The following is a 14,958-nucleotide window of genomic DNA, read 5'->3' as shown; positions in this document are numbered from 1 at the left end:
CCCATAACCCTTAATCCCCTCTCTCATCAAAAACCCATCAACCCGCCTCTTAAAAATATTTAGCGAGGCAGCCTCCACCACTTCAACGGGCAGAGAATTCCAGAGATTCACCACCCTTTGAGTGAAGAAGTTCCTCCTCAACTCCGTTCAAAACCACCCCCCCCGCCCTTTATCTTGAGGCTGTGCCCCCTAGTCCTACTATCCTTTCTGAGCGGGAAGAGTCTCTCCACCTCTATCCTATCCATCCCATTCATCATCTTATACGTCTCAATGAGATCTCCCCTCATTCTTCTAAACTCGAACGAGTACAAGCCTAATCTATTCAGCTTCTCCTCATAGCTCAACCCCCTCAACTCTGGCATCAGCCTAGTAAACCTCCTCTGCACTCTCCCCAAGGCTAAAATATCCTTTCGGCAGTCCTTTGTCCGCTTTAACTGCCATCATGGAATTATAATTGTGCAATTATAATTATCTGTGCGGTTCCGCTTTAAGGATTCTTTCCGTCTCCAGCGGTTTGATTTCTCATTGGTTCCAGCTCCGGATCGAATTGAATGACGCAATGACGCTGGGTTGGGACTGACGTTGCGCGAGACGCGCAGTCGCGGCACATTCCGAATGGTCAGTGCGTTTCGAATGGCGAACGAAGATGTCAATCACTTAGAGGGCGTGTGTAGCAACGCTGTCTGCGATTGGTTACAATTGGCAGCATCATTTTCAATGGTCTCGCCCTTCAGACGATGGTGCTCTCGGATTGGATAAGTTAGCTGTCATTCAACCTGAGCAGAGCGGCCATTGGATAACGGTGATGCGGCGATTCCCGATTGGTTTCCCAGCTGCCGGTCACAGGCCGTGGGCGGGGATTTCCCCTGGGCCAATCAGACACCGCGCGGAGCGGCAGCGAATGTCCCGCCAGTGGCTTCAGTCCCCGGGCCCGGATCCTGAGCCCGCGGCGGGGCTCCGGATGGGGGAAGGGTTTTGGGAGCGGGAATCCCGTCCCGCCCGGCTGGAAATGGGGCGGCCCGGTGGCACAGTGGTTCTCACCGCTGCCTCACAGCGCCAGGGAGCCGGGTTCGATTCCCGGTTTGGGTCACTGACTGTGGGGAGTTTGCACGGTCTCCCCGTGGGTTTCCTCCGGGATCCTCCCACAGCCCAAAGATGTGCGGGTTGGGTGGATTGGCCGGGCTAAATTGCCCCTTGTCGTTTCCAGGGGCACCAGCCAGGGTAAATGCATGGGATTATGGAGATAGGACTTGGGTGGGATTGTGGTTGGTGCAGACTCGATGGGCCGAATGATCGCCTTCTGCCCTGTGGATTCTATAAATCCGCAGCTTAGTCTTTCCAATGGCAGCTTCCTGTGTAAACATGTATTGCTGCAGTTCCCCAGCCTTCCTGCTGCAAACCTGGTGGAATCAGACCAAATCAGCCCAGAAACTGGGATCTTCCTGTGCTTTGGGTGGGGCTCAGTGTCACACCGGGTTTTACAGCACCTCACTTTGCAGAGGCCGTGGTTAGATATTGTGATCTTCCTGTCTTTTGGGGGTGGGCCTTGGTTACTCTAAGTGGATCTCCCTTATTGTTTGGTTCTAATTCCAGCCTCTCTCTCTCTTACAGTCAGTCTGGGTGTTCCTGACTGAGCAGAATGGCCTGATCTCACCACACACATTGAGATGGAGGAGCTGCTGCTGGAGATGAAGATGACTGAGAATTCCAGCCTTCTCTACACTCATTTACTGAGGCCCAGCCCTTTATTCATCATCAGTTTTCCCCGGATGTCAGGTACATTAACATCTTCATCTGCTGTGTACACTGACCTGACAGTGGGAAGGTATTGGAGCAGGATGGTGCAGTCAACCATGTCAAAGGCGTGGACATTCAGCTGGGTAAGACTGCACTCACCTGGTTCCATTCTTATCTTCCTGATCATATACAGAATATCACCTGCAATGGTTTCTCTTCCCACTCCTGATCTGTTACCACCCAAAACGCCCTGGGATCTATCTTTGGCTCCCTCCTATTTTTGATCTACACCTTACTCCTCAGTGACATTATCTGAAAGCACAGTGTTAGTTTTCACATGTATGCTGATAACACCCAGCTCAACCCCACCTCTCACAACCAATCCCCTGTTATTAAATTATTAAACTCCTTCTCCAACTTCTAACACAGGTTCAGCAGAGAATTCCACGAATTAAATATTTAGAAGACCAATGTTCCCTCCACAAATTCTGTTCCCAGTCACTGACTCCATCTCTCCCACTGGTTACTGTCCAAGGTTGAAACAAACCCTCATTCTTGGCACCTCATCAGACTCGGAAATGAGTTTCTGACCACATATCTGTTCCTTCACCAAGATCACCGATTTCCAGCTGTGTAACATCACACATTGTTTGTAATACCTCAACTCACCCGTACCTGAAACCCTCACCCACACTTTTGTTATCTCTAGACTTGACAATTCAAACACACTCCTGCCCAGCAGATTTCCTTCCCTAAAGGGCATTAGTAAACCAGATAGGGTTTTATCACAAGCAACAAATAGATTTTTCATTGCAGATTCATATTGAATTCACATTTCATCATCTGCCCTGTTGGGTTTTGAACCCAGGTTCCTAGAGCATTTCCAGAGTCTCTGGGTTACGAGCCCGGGACACCACTGCCTCCCCTAATCAATGACATCACACATTTTGGCCTCAGCTTCTTTCTGCATTCGCGATTTCCACAGATTCACCCCTCTCTGGTGAAGAAATTTCTCCTCACCTCAGTCCTAAACATTCATCCCTTATCCTTACACAAAGGATATCAGTAACATTCTTCCTGAATCTACCCTTTCCAGTCCTGTTAGAATTTTATAACTTCCTATGAGCCCCCTCTCAATCTTCTAAACTCCAGTGAACATAATCCTAACTGACTTCATCTTTCCTCATACGACACACTGGCCATCCCAGGAATTAACCTGGTGAACCTTCACTGCCCTCCCCCTGCAGCAAGGACATCCTTCCTCAGATAAGGACACCAATACTACACACAATACTCCAGGTGTGGCCTCATCATTGCCCTATACAACAGCAGTAAAACATCCCTATTGCTAGACAGAAATCCTCTCTCTCCCAAGGCCAACATACCATTTGCCATCTTTTTGTCTGCTGTATCTCCGCACTTACTTTCAGGGACTGAACAAAGAACAGTACAGCCCAGGAACAGACCCTCTTCCCACCCAGTCTGTGCCGACGCAGATGCCTCTTGTAATGACTTCAATCAGGCCATTGAGGTTGGCGATTGGAGCAGGAACTCCCTGATTAAGGATCCAATTGATGGCCCAATCAGGGAGTCTTTGCCTTGTACTGAATCGGGAGTGCCAGTTCCTCTGACACCCCCAGAGATAAACTGTTAGCACTCTGTGTACTGCTGTTAGAGGTGTAAATAAAGGGGTTTTGGTGAAGGAACTTCTCCCTCTGCAGACTTATTACACCTCTCTCATCTAATATTTTCTTGCCTCGATGTGGTCCATATCCCTGTGTTCCTGCTGATTCATGGATCTATCCAGATGCCGCTTGAACGTTGTTACAGAATCTGCTTCCACTATTTCCTCCGGCAGTACGTTCCAGGCATTCCCCACTCTCTGTCTGAAAAACTTACCCCTTACGTCTCTTTTAAACTTTCCCTCTCTCACTCTCACCTTTGAGCCGAGTATTTGATCCTTTGACCCTCGGGAAAAGACTGTGACAATCCACTCTATCCAAGCCTGTCATAATCTTGTAAACCTCTCTCAGGTCCCCCCTGCTCCTCCGAGGCTCCAAAGAAAACAATCCAAGTTTGTTCAACCTTTCTTTCTAGTCCATATCCTCCAAACCAGGCAACATCCTGGAAAATCTCTTCTGCACCCTTTCCAATGCATCAACGTCCTTGATGCATTGTCACTGCTGTGTCACAGCACCAGGGACCTGGGTTCGATTCCCGGCTTGGGTCACTGCCTGTGTGGAGTCTGCACATTCCCCCCGTGTCTGCGTGGGTTTTGTCTCCGATTTCCTCCCACAATCTGAAAAGATGTGCTGCTTAGGTGCACTGGCCATACTAAATTCTCCCTCAGTCTACCCGGACAGGTGGCAGAGTGTGGCTACTGGGGGATTTTCACAATAACTTCATTGCAGTGTTAATGTAAACCTACTTGTGACAATAATCAAACTTTAACCTTTAAAACATTGTGTGAGATCTTGTCAAAAGCCTTCTGAAAGTCTAAAACAAACATCTCCACAGGTTCTCCCTGGTCAACTCTCGTAGTTACATCCTCAAAGAATTCCAGGAGTTTTCTCGAGCTTGATTTCCCTTTTGTAAATCCATGCTGACTTTATCTGATTAGAACACTGCTTTCCAAATACTTGATAATGGACTCCAGCAACTGCCCTACGACTGACATTCGGCTCACTGCTCGTTGGTTCCCTCTTTCCTCTCTACCTCTGTTTTAGACACAGGGTTTAGATTAGTTACCTCTCTCTCCTGAAGGTGCTGACTCTGGCTGGGTTCAGTTCCACACTCACTGGTTCCTCTCTCTCTCTCTCCTGAAGGTGCTGACTCTGGCTGGGTTCAGTTCCACACTCACTGGTTCCTCTCTCTCTCCTGAAGGTGCTGACTCTGGCTGGGTTCAGTTCCACACTCACTGGTTCCTCTCTCTCTCTCCTGAAGGTGCTGACTCTGGCTGGGTTCAGTTCCACACTCACTGGTTCCTCTCTCTCTCTCCTGAAGGTACTGACTCTGGCTGGGTTCAGTTCCACACTCACTGGTTCCTCTCTCTCTCTCTCCTGAAGGTGCTGACTCTGGCTGGGTTCAGTTCCACACTCACTGGTTGCTCTCTCTCTCTCTCCTGAAGGTGCTGACTCTGGCTGGGTTCAGTTCCACACTCACTGGTTCCTCTCTCTCTCTCTCCTGAAGGTGCTGACTCTGGCTGGGTTCAGTTCAGACACTGGAAATCAGAAATGAAACAGAAAAGAAAGCTCAGCAGATTGTTTCTCTCTGCAAACAGATGCTGCACAGAGTTAGTGTTTCAGGTCTGTGACCTTTCATCAGAACCTGAAAACATAGAAACTCGGAAGAGGAGGAGGCCACTCAGCCCATCGTGCTTGTTCCATCATTCAGTGTGATCATGGCTGATCCTCTATCTCAATTCCATATTCTCAGTTTTTCCCAATACCTCTTATACCAATCTTACCCAATGTAACTATCTAAATGCTTTTGAAAAGACAATATTGTAACTGCCTCTACTGCTACCTCAGACAGCTCGTTCCAAACACTCACCTCCTCTGGACCCTTTTGTGTTTCTGTCCTCTCACCTTAAACCTACACCCTCCACTTTCAGACTCCCTGACCTTTGGGAAAAGATATTGACTATCTATCTCATCTATGGCCCTCATTATTTTATAGACCTCTATAAGATTACCCCTAAGCCTCCTACACTCCAGGGAAAAAATCCCAGTCTATTCAGTTTCTCCTTCTAACTTAAACCATCAAGTCCCAATAGTATCTGAGTAAGTCTTTTCTGAACTCTTTCTAGTTTAATAATATTCTGTCTATAATAGGGTGACCAGAACTGCACACAATATTCTTAGTGGGGCCTTAACATGACTTCAACATGATGTCCCAACTCCTATGTGAGGATAAATGGGCCAATACATTCCATTGCTATTCCTCCAGTTGTTAATGAAGTGAAAAATTTGGTGTTTAATGAAATCTGCTGGAATGTAACAACACTGCAAAATCCTCAATTCTTGTTGTTTCAGCTCAACCAGCCCCTAGAAGCTTGGAAGATGGAAGTTCCTGATTGGTCTGAGGTTGGAGATGAAGAGGAGCCAATTCCCAACAACTTGCTGACAGACATCAACAGTCATCAGCTTTAGAGCGAGGAAATCCTGGAACAGGGCATTCCGAGTAACCAAGACCCTGGAACATCCCCGCTGCTGGAGAACAGAGAAGGTGTGAGGCAAGGCAGGATGTTCAAATGGTGGAAGATGGGACTGAATCATTGGTGGAGTCTCCTACTCTGGTTCTGACTCCTTCTGACATTGATGGACGGTTTGAAGTGGAGGAAATTAGTCAGGATGGAAGTGGTGACGAGATTCACAGTCACTCCCTCAGCTTAGAGACCATTTTTAAGGCGATCTGTGCAGCGACTCCACTCTGGGGTGGATGTCAGATCAGCTCACCAGACAGCAGGAGGATTAAAGCACAGATGAGGCCATTCAGCCCCAACACTTCCTTAAACGCTCCGCTGTGCAGTTCAAAAACTGAAGGCTGGGATTCGAGCCACGTTACACAGGCGACTGGGAAAAGCACCATCGGATTAATCAGACCACTGGCCCACACTGGAAAGACTAAAAGCCCCGCAGAGGGACATCAACATGAATTTTCACTTTTAATGTTTCTTCTTTACTCTAAATAATATATTGTGTTTGTATAATTATCTTAAATGTTTCACATTGAAACAAATACTGGGAATATTTAGCATTGCTGGAGAAGTGTAACCGGGAACGATGTCCTGTTCATTCAGTTTGGGGAACACTTCCTGACAGAGGAAGATTGGGACATGACAGCTTCTCCCTATCAGCTCCTTCCAATTCCCTCCACAATCCTGAACACCTCGATCGAATCTCCTCTCAACCTTCTCTTCACCAAAGACCCAAATTCTCCAATCTACCGATGTAACTGAACTTCCCCATCCCTGGACCCGTGCCCAGAGATTTATTGCACCCTCTTTAATGCCTTCACACCCTTTCTAAACACTGCTGTCCAGATCAGAGTGCAATATTCCAACCGTGGCCAAACCAGGGTTTTATACAGGTTTCCCATAACTTGTTTGCTCTTGTAAGCTCTGTCCCTACGTATAAAGCTCACAATCCCAAATACCTTAGTAACCACACTCTCAACCTGCCACCTAAACAGCAATTATTAGTGTCACATTTAACCACAGGTCCCTTGTTCCCGCATGCCTTTACAATTGTATCATTTCTTTCATATTGTCTCTCCCTTTTCTTCCCACTGAAATAAATCATTTCACACTTCTCTACTTTAAATTGGTCTTGTTTGACCAATCCACAAGCTGTCTCAGAAACTGTGAGTTTCAGCACTTCCCCCTCACAGTTCACAATGCTGCCATGTATTGTGTAATTCCCACAGTTTGAGTGTGTGCTCTGTACAGCATTGCCGATGTCTCTAATATGGATCAGGAAGAGCAGGATTCCGAACACCAACCCTCCTGGAATCCCACTTTAACCGAGCTCCATTCCAAATAAAAACATTTCCCACTGCTGTGTTTCCTGTCACTCAGTCAGCTTCCTATCCATGTTCTGCTGTCCCTTTTATTCTCTCAGCTCCAAATGTTCCCACAAGTTTGCTGTGTGTTCCTTCATTTATAAAATGCTTTTTGACAGTTCATGTTCACATTAACCACATTACCCTCATCAACCTTTTCTGTTACCTAAATCTCGAGCAAATTCATTAAACATAATTCACCTTTATGAATTACGAGTGGATTCCTTAATTAATGCACATTAGCACAAGGGAGAGTTAATGCACATTAGCACAAGGGAGAGTTAATTTTATCTGCAGTTATTGTTTGGAGAATATTCCACATTGCTGAGGTTAAATTTATTGGACTTTTATTGGGTTCTCCTCACAGCCTTTTCTGAAGAAGAGTGTTTACCATTTGCAGTTCTCCGGTTCTCTGGCATCATGAGCTCGGATCGGGAAGTTTTGCCCAAAGCCTCTGTAATTTCCACCCATATTTCCCTCAGTATCCATGGATCCGTCTCCTCCAGTCACAAGAACACAGTAAATAAGAGCAGACATTGACCACGTGGCTCATCGATAATGTTCCCCCATTCAAGGGTGACACAATGGTTAGCACTGCTCCTTCAGTGTCAGGGACCCGGGTTCAACTGCAGCCTCAGGTCACTATCTGTGTGGAGTTTGCACGTTCTCCCCTTGTCTGTGGAGATTAGATTTATTGGCCATGCTAAATTGACTCTTAGTGTCAGGGGATTTGCAGGGTAAATATGTGAGGTTATGGGAATAGGGTTTGGTGGGCCAAATGGCCTCTTTCTGTACTGTAGGGATTGTATGATTAATACAATTATGATTTATGTGTCTTTATACAGTGCAAAGCACAGAGGCACAGCATTAAAACAACAGAACAACAAAACACAGAACAGCAACAGCATCAGACAATACAAAGAGAGAAATCACACAATATTTCTGACAAGTTTTTTAAAGGTCACGACATTTTCAGTATCAAAATCAGGTAAAACTTTTGAAATATCAACAATTCTATGTGGGGAGAACAAATTGTGAATATCATCACATGAACCAGATTTCTGTACTTTGTACTGACATCCACCAAAATACAATCGCTGTGAATAAAGCTTTTGAAGCTTAGGCAATAAGACCATGTATCAATTTGATAATATTGAACTAAACCATAAATCAGCCTTCTCTACAGATTGCAATTCAAGAATCCTTAATCGCTCATAAGCTATTCCCCTCATGCCTTTCATTTTCCAGGTTTCATGTCTTTGCACTCTCTCTATGAGCTGAATATCTCTTTGAATGTATGGGTTCCAAAGTATGGCTGCAGTATTGAGATGTGGGCATACTCGCTTCTTATACAGTTTCAGATCTTGGGTTGAACTCCAGTTTACTCATCACTCCCTCAATTCCCCAAGAATCCAAAATTTGCCTATCTCAGCCTTAACTGCAATAGAATCCCTCCAGTGCAGATGGAGGCCACTTGGTCCATTGAGTCTGAACCAACTCTCTGAGATACCATCCCACCCAGAACCTGTCTCAGTAACCCCACATATTCATCCTGCTAATCCCCTTAACTGATACATTTTGGAAACGAAAGGCACCATGCAATACTCTGACAAGATACCACAAGGTAGGTTGTTGCATAAAGATTAAATCTCATGGGATCCAGGGTGAGGCATCTTAATGGATACAAAATTGGGTTCTTGACAGAAGCCAGGGGATGGTTGTAGAGGATTGTTTTTCAAACTGGAATCCTGTGACCAGTGGTGTGCCTCAGGGATCAGTGCTGGTCCGCTGTTACTTGTCATTTGTATTAATGATTTGGATGAGAATATAGGAGGCACAGTTAGTAAGTTTGCAGATGACACCAAGATTGGTGGCATAGTGGACAGTGAAGAAAGTTATCGCCAATTGCAACGGGATCTTGATCAATTGGGCCAGTGGGCTGACGAATGACAGATGGACTTATATTTAGATAAATGTGACGTGATACATTTTGGTAGATTGAACCAGGGCAGGACTTACTCAGTTAATGGTAGGGCGTTGGGGAGAGTTACAGAACAAAGAGATCTAGGGGTACAGGTTCATAGCTCCTTGAAAGTGAAGTCACAGGTGGACAGAGTGGTGAAGAAGGCATTCGGCATGCTTGGTTTCATCGGTCAGAACATTGAATACAGGAGTTGGGACGTCTTGTTGAAGTCATGAAAAACATTGGTAAGGCCACACTTGGAATACTGTGTACAATTCTGTTCACTTTATCACAGAAAGGCTATTATTAAACTAGAAAGCGAGCAGAAAAGATTTACCAGGATGCTACCAGGACTTGATGGTTTGCGTTATAGGGAGAGGCTGGATAGACTATTTTTTGTCTCTGGAGGTAGGAGGCTGAGAGTTGGTCTTATAGAGATCTATAAAATAATGAGGGGCGCAGATCAGCTAGATAGTCAATATATTTTCCCAAAGGTAGGGGAGTCTAAAGGTAGAGGGCACAGATTTAAGGTGAGAGGGGAGAGATAGAAAAGTGTCAGAAGGGCATTTTTTTTCAGAGTGGTGAGTGTCTGGAACAAGCTGCCAGATGTGGTAGTAGAGGCGGGTACAATTTTGTCTTTTATAATGCATTTCGACAGTTACATGGGTAAGATGGGTTTAGAAGGATATGGGCCAAATGTGGGCAATTGGGATTAGCTTAGTCGTTTAAAAGAACAGGGCGGCATGGGCAAGTTGGGCCGAAGGGCCTGTTTCCATGTTGTAAACCTTTCTGACTCAGAGCCCATTCGGCCTAACTTGTCCATGCTAGCCCACGGACACACACGTGTTTCCAAGCTCACCTTCCTGCACCCGGCCTGGAGCCATGCAGCTGAAAGATTGATCGTGATCGAAATACTTCATACCGAAAAATGAGTGTGTTTTTTGGTTGTCTGGAATATCGGAAGTAAACACTTCCTGATCATAACCGCTGCGAGCAGGGCTCGAACCTGCGCGGGGAAACCCCATTGGATTTCAAGTCCAACGCCTTAACCACTCGGCCATCGCAGCTGCATTTTTACAGTCTGAGTAATGTTGATATTAACTTCATCAGGCACCGGGATTGTGCAGAGCACAGTGTGTGAGCTGAAATGTGTTTCTCTCCTTTTACTTTGTATCGTTGTCTCTGGCGGAGAACTCATTTATCAGGTCAGAGACTTGTTTTCCTGATTCAATATTTCTTCATTAGAAACGAATTACGTCCGAACAATAAATAATAACACGTCTATTTTATTTCTTAATTGTCAAATGTTGCGTTTCGTCTGTTTTTGTCCACTTGGTTTAAAACACAAGATGCTGCGGGTAAGAATCTAAATAAATTATCAATGCGACGGCCGGGAATCGAACCCGGATCAACTGCTTGGAAGGTAGCTATGCTAACCACTATACCACCATCGCTCACACCCCTCAAACAGCAACTATTTCAATCAGTTGTAATTATGGAAGCAGATTAGTTGTTGATTTCGTCACACACCAGCTATATCCACAGCACAGTTTGTAAACTGAATCTGTTTTGTCTGTTTTTTTCTGGACAGTTTAAACCACCTGTTTTACTATTGTTTCTGACTGGGAAATCATTGTTTAGTTTTGAGGCCTGTTCTTTCAGTTAAACGACTGAAAGCAAATTGAAGCTGGATTTTCCATTAGAAACACGGTGATGATGAGAATCTTTGGTGAATTTTATTTTCGGATTCACATTTAATTAGCTATCGCGTGTCACTTCTTACAATCTGTGATAATCAGGAGTTCCTAACGCCCAATAATGACCAGCTTGCAGCAATGTGTTTGAATGAACACGATGTCACATCATCGAAGCAGCATTTTGAAATTCTCATTCATTGTATTCTGATGAAATGTATTTGTTATGTTGCGTCTGTCATTCCATAAGAATCTTACTCTGACCTCAGACCTTGTTTTGTCCTGGTGCACCTGATGCCTGTTTGTTTCCATTCTGCGCACCCTCTGGTTTTCCTCATGGAACCACAGAAAGGACCAGAGAAGGGAACAGCACAGAAGGAGCCCATTCGGCCTGTCTTGTCTGTGCCAGCCCGAGGACACCCAGGTGTCATTTCCAAGCTGACCTTCCTGCACCCGGCTCGGGGCCATGCAGCTGAGAAAGGAATATGGTGATCCAAATACTTCATAGCAAAAAATTAGCACTTTTCTTTGGCTCTGTGGCTGCCGAAAGCAACCGTAACAAACACTTCATCATCAGGATTCAAACCTGCACAGATATGATGGAAATTGGATTTCAAGTCTAACGCCTTAACCACTTGCCATTGCAGTTGTGTATTTACCTGAGTAATATAACCATCTCAGTAACATTCATATTAACTTCATCGGGCACCGGGATTGTGCAGAGCACAGTGTGTGAGCTGAAATTTGTTCCTCGACATTTATTTTGTATCTTTATCTCTGATTGTCTCTGATAAATGATAACTCATTTATCAGGTCAGAGACTTGTTTTCCTATTTCAATAGTTTTTCATTACAAACGAATTACGTCCGAATAAAAAAAAAATCCCGAATTTATTACTGGCAAATTTTCCCTGTTTTATGATAATTGATTGAAACGTGGACACATTTCTCAATATGATGACCGGGAATCGAACCTGGTTCAACTGCTTGGAAGGCAGGAAAGTTCTACTCATCAGTATCGCTCAAACAGACATTACAATTAGTTAGAATTGCAGAGCTATATACGTTGCTGCTTAAGGCAGCGGAAGTAAACACTTCACAATCATATCCGCTGTCGAGCAGGGCTCGAACTTGCGCAGGAAAACCCCCATTGAATTTCAAATCCAACGCCTTCACCACTCGGCCACGGCAGCTACACACTTATTACTGTAATGTAGCCACCTTAGGATGTTCATATTAACTTCATCAGGCACTAGGATTGTGCAGAGCACAGTGTGTGAGCTGAAATGTGTTTCTCTACTTTTACTTTGTATCTTTGTGTCTGGCGGAGAACTCATTTATCAGGTCAGAGACGTGTTCTCCGATTTCAATATTTTTTTCATTAGAAACGAATTATGTCCGAACAAAAAAAATGAAAAAATAGAAACCTTTATTTTGTTTCATTCCTGTCGAATATTGCGTTCGCCCTGTTTTTGTCCTCTTGGTTTAAAACACAAGATGCCGCGGAAAAGAATCAAAACACATTATCAATGCGATGGCCGGGAATCGAACCCGGGTCAACTGCTTGGAAGGCAGCTATGCTCACCACTATACCACCATCGCTGACGCTGGTTAAACAGTAGTTATTTAAATCAGTTGTAATTATGGAAACAAATTAGTTGCTGACTTCATCACACACCAGATACATCCACAGCACAGTTTGTAAACTGAACCTGTCTTATCTCGTTTTTCTGGACAGTTTAAATCACCTGTTTTACTATTGTTTCTGACTGGGAAATCATTGTTTAGTTTTGAGGCCTGTTCTTTCATTTAAACAACTGAAAGCAAATTGAAGCTGGATTTTCCATTAGAAACACACTGATGATGAGAATCTTTAGTGAATTTTATTTCAGGAATGCCCACCTACTGTTGGGACCTGCGATAACTAATTAAATAAATCACCACTCTGATGGTCAGGAACTGACCCTTGGTCAAATGCTCTCACAGTCACCACTCCATCACCATCGCTCACCTGGCTCTGTCACCCACTCTGTAAGAAAGTCCAGCTCTGACAGTGAATCTGGTTCCCTCCAGGTCCAATCGGAGGATGGTCAGAAACTGTCACTGTCAGAAACTCCATTATCAGCGAGTGTGGGATGGTTATTTAACTGGCTGTCACTGGTTGGTGAGGTTGTGATTTACTGTTACCTGTCAGTGCCGGAGAAACAAATAAAACAGGAAATCTAGAGACTCCCAGAGCAGATAATTTGTATTTTCACCCTAAACAAACACAGTGATGTCTGTAATCACTATAATAACTGAAAATAAAAATAGAATTGGTTCTTGCCGCGGAATCTGGTTAACAGATGTGGTTCTTCACCACATGGACTGCAGCGGTTCCAGAAGGCAGCTCACCCCCACCTTCCCAAGGGTAATTAGGGATGGGTAATAAATGCTGACCCAGACAGAGACACCCACATTCCATGAATGAATTGAAAGACAATCTGCGGGGAGCGGCCCTCAGAGTGTTTAACAGTTACTGAGGTGAAAAACTCTAACTAACCCCCTGGAATCCGGAGCAAAGGCCGGAAGGAGGAGAAATTCCGTCCTGGGACCTTCCATTGGGTGAAAGTTTTGTCCTGTGAATGTGTCGATGTGAATATTGTGGAAGAGAGAGTGTATGAAAGGAGCGGGCGGGTCAGACTAATCCAACTGTGTTTGTGTGTCTGTTCTGATCATGAGATCTCCGAGTCTCTCTTGTGGAAAATAAAACCGTTTTTCAATCAAAGATTCCCCCTAATCCCCCTGCTGAGCCCCAGAGTGAGATTTCAAGGCAATTGTTTCGCTAAATGGAAGATTTGAGTGGAAAAGTAGAGAACATGTCAGCTATCGCGTGTGAGAGCGGGATCAGTGCAGCAGGGAAACGGGTTTCAGTGGAAAACGGAGTCCTCAGTTCGAGTGAAACCTTTTCAACAGCAAACATTGGAGTGTCAGAGACATGAAGGGTGTGAGCTGGATGTGTGGAGAGGCGGAATTTGCTTGGAATGGGAGAGTTTGTGAGGAGAGAGAAACACAGAGAGGCTGGAGGAGCCGGGAGCTGACAGCAGCTTGTCTCTGCTCCGTCCGCTCTCTGCCTTTAAGTTGCTCTGTGCCGCCACCACTGGTTTCATTCCGGATCCAGTTCTGACTCTCCTGGCCCAGATTTTCCAGCCACTCGCGGATATGACTGAAACTGCAGCCGCCCAAACGGCTCCTCCAGCCGCTCCCGCTCAGGTGAAGTCTCCCAGGAAGAAGAAGGCGGCTCCCCGATCTGCCGCTCCCAAGTTAGGCGAGCAGATCCTCAAGGTGGTGGCGGCTTGCAGCGATCGCAAGGGGATGTCCCTGGCCGCCATCAAGAAAGCTTTGGCCGGCAGCGGAGTGGATGTGGGGAAGCGCGGCTCCCAGATCAGGTTAACTATCAAGAGGAAGGTGGAGAAAGGCTCTCTGGTGCAGACAAAGGGACAGGGCGCCTCCGGCTCCTTCAAACTGGCTAAGAGGGAAAGGCCGGGCAAAATGGGAAAGAAGGTGAAGAAAGCCACAGGCAAGAAATCTTTAGTGAAGAAAACAGCGGCCAAGAAGGTGACAAGAAAGAAAGCCGCCGCCAAGAAACCCGCAGCCAAGAAAACTCCAGTGAAGAAAACTCCAGCCAAGAAAACTCCAGTGAAGAAAACTCCAGCGAAGAAAACAAGCAGCAAGAAGGCGGCAACTCCAAAAAAGGCGCTGAAGAAAGCAGCCCTGAAGAAAAAGTCTCCTGTGAAGAAGGTCACGGGCGGAAAGTCGGTCAAAAAAGTGACTAAAGCGAAGGCCAATCCCAAAGGGAAAGCAGCAAAAGCGAAGAAAGCCTCAGGAAAGAAGTGAAACAACCCGAGAGCAAATTGGAAACCTCTGAAACCCCCCAAAGGCTCTTCTCAGAGCCACCCACATCTCTCAGGAAAGAGCTGATCCCGCAAGAAAATGATTCCTGTCCCGGCCATCGCATTGATAC

The 14,958-nt window shown here is 45.5% G+C and overlaps 1 protein-coding gene and 4 non-coding genes across 5 annotated transcripts; 1 reads left to right on the top strand and 4 right to left on the bottom strand.

Annotated features, from left to right (window-relative positions):
* Positions 1-10,247: 10,247 nt before the first annotated feature.
* On the bottom strand, positions 10,248-10,329 carry trnas-uga (transfer RNA serine (anticodon UGA)). Its single transcript has one exon. It is a non-coding gene; the product is annotated as a tRNA-Ser (tRNA).
* A 315-nt stretch (positions 10,330-10,644) lies between these two features.
* On the bottom strand, positions 10,645-10,716 carry trnag-ucc (transfer RNA glycine (anticodon UCC)). The gene has a single exon. It is a non-coding gene; the product is annotated as a tRNA-Gly (tRNA).
* Positions 10,717-12,064: 1,348 nt separating this feature from the next.
* Positions 12,065-12,148, bottom strand: trnas-uga (transfer RNA serine (anticodon UGA)). Its single transcript has one exon. It is a non-coding gene; the product is annotated as a tRNA-Ser (tRNA).
* A 337-nt stretch (positions 12,149-12,485) lies between these two features.
* trnag-ucc (transfer RNA glycine (anticodon UCC)) lies at positions 12,486-12,557 on the bottom strand. Its single transcript has one exon. It is a non-coding gene; the product is annotated as a tRNA-Gly (tRNA).
* A 1,599-nt stretch (positions 12,558-14,156) lies between these two features.
* Positions 14,157-14,831, top strand: LOC145335858 (histone H1-like). The gene has a single exon (XM_080181587.1). It carries the CDS (start codon positions 14,157-14,159, stop codon positions 14,829-14,831), a length of 675 nt encoding a protein of 224 aa, XP_080037713.1.
* The last annotated feature ends 127 nt before the right edge of the window (positions 14,832-14,958 follow it).

Source organism: Carcharhinus amblyrhynchos, unplaced genomic scaffold (genome assembly GCF_965287045.1).
Source record: "Carcharhinus amblyrhynchos unplaced genomic scaffold, sCarAmb.v2.hapA scaffold_42, whole genome shotgun sequence".
Classification (NCBI taxonomy): Eukaryota; Metazoa; Chordata; class Chondrichthyes; order Carcharhiniformes; family Carcharhinidae; genus Carcharhinus; species Carcharhinus amblyrhynchos.
The sequence above is the reverse complement of the archived record's forward strand: the minus strand, read 5'-3'. Positions and strand labels throughout refer to the sequence as shown.

Bases quoted from the DNA above. Each gene is read 5' to 3' on its own strand.
- LOC145335858 (XM_080181587.1), top strand. From the start codon at position 14,157: ATGACTGAAACTGCAGCCGCCCAAACGGCTCCTCCAGCCGCTCCCGCT.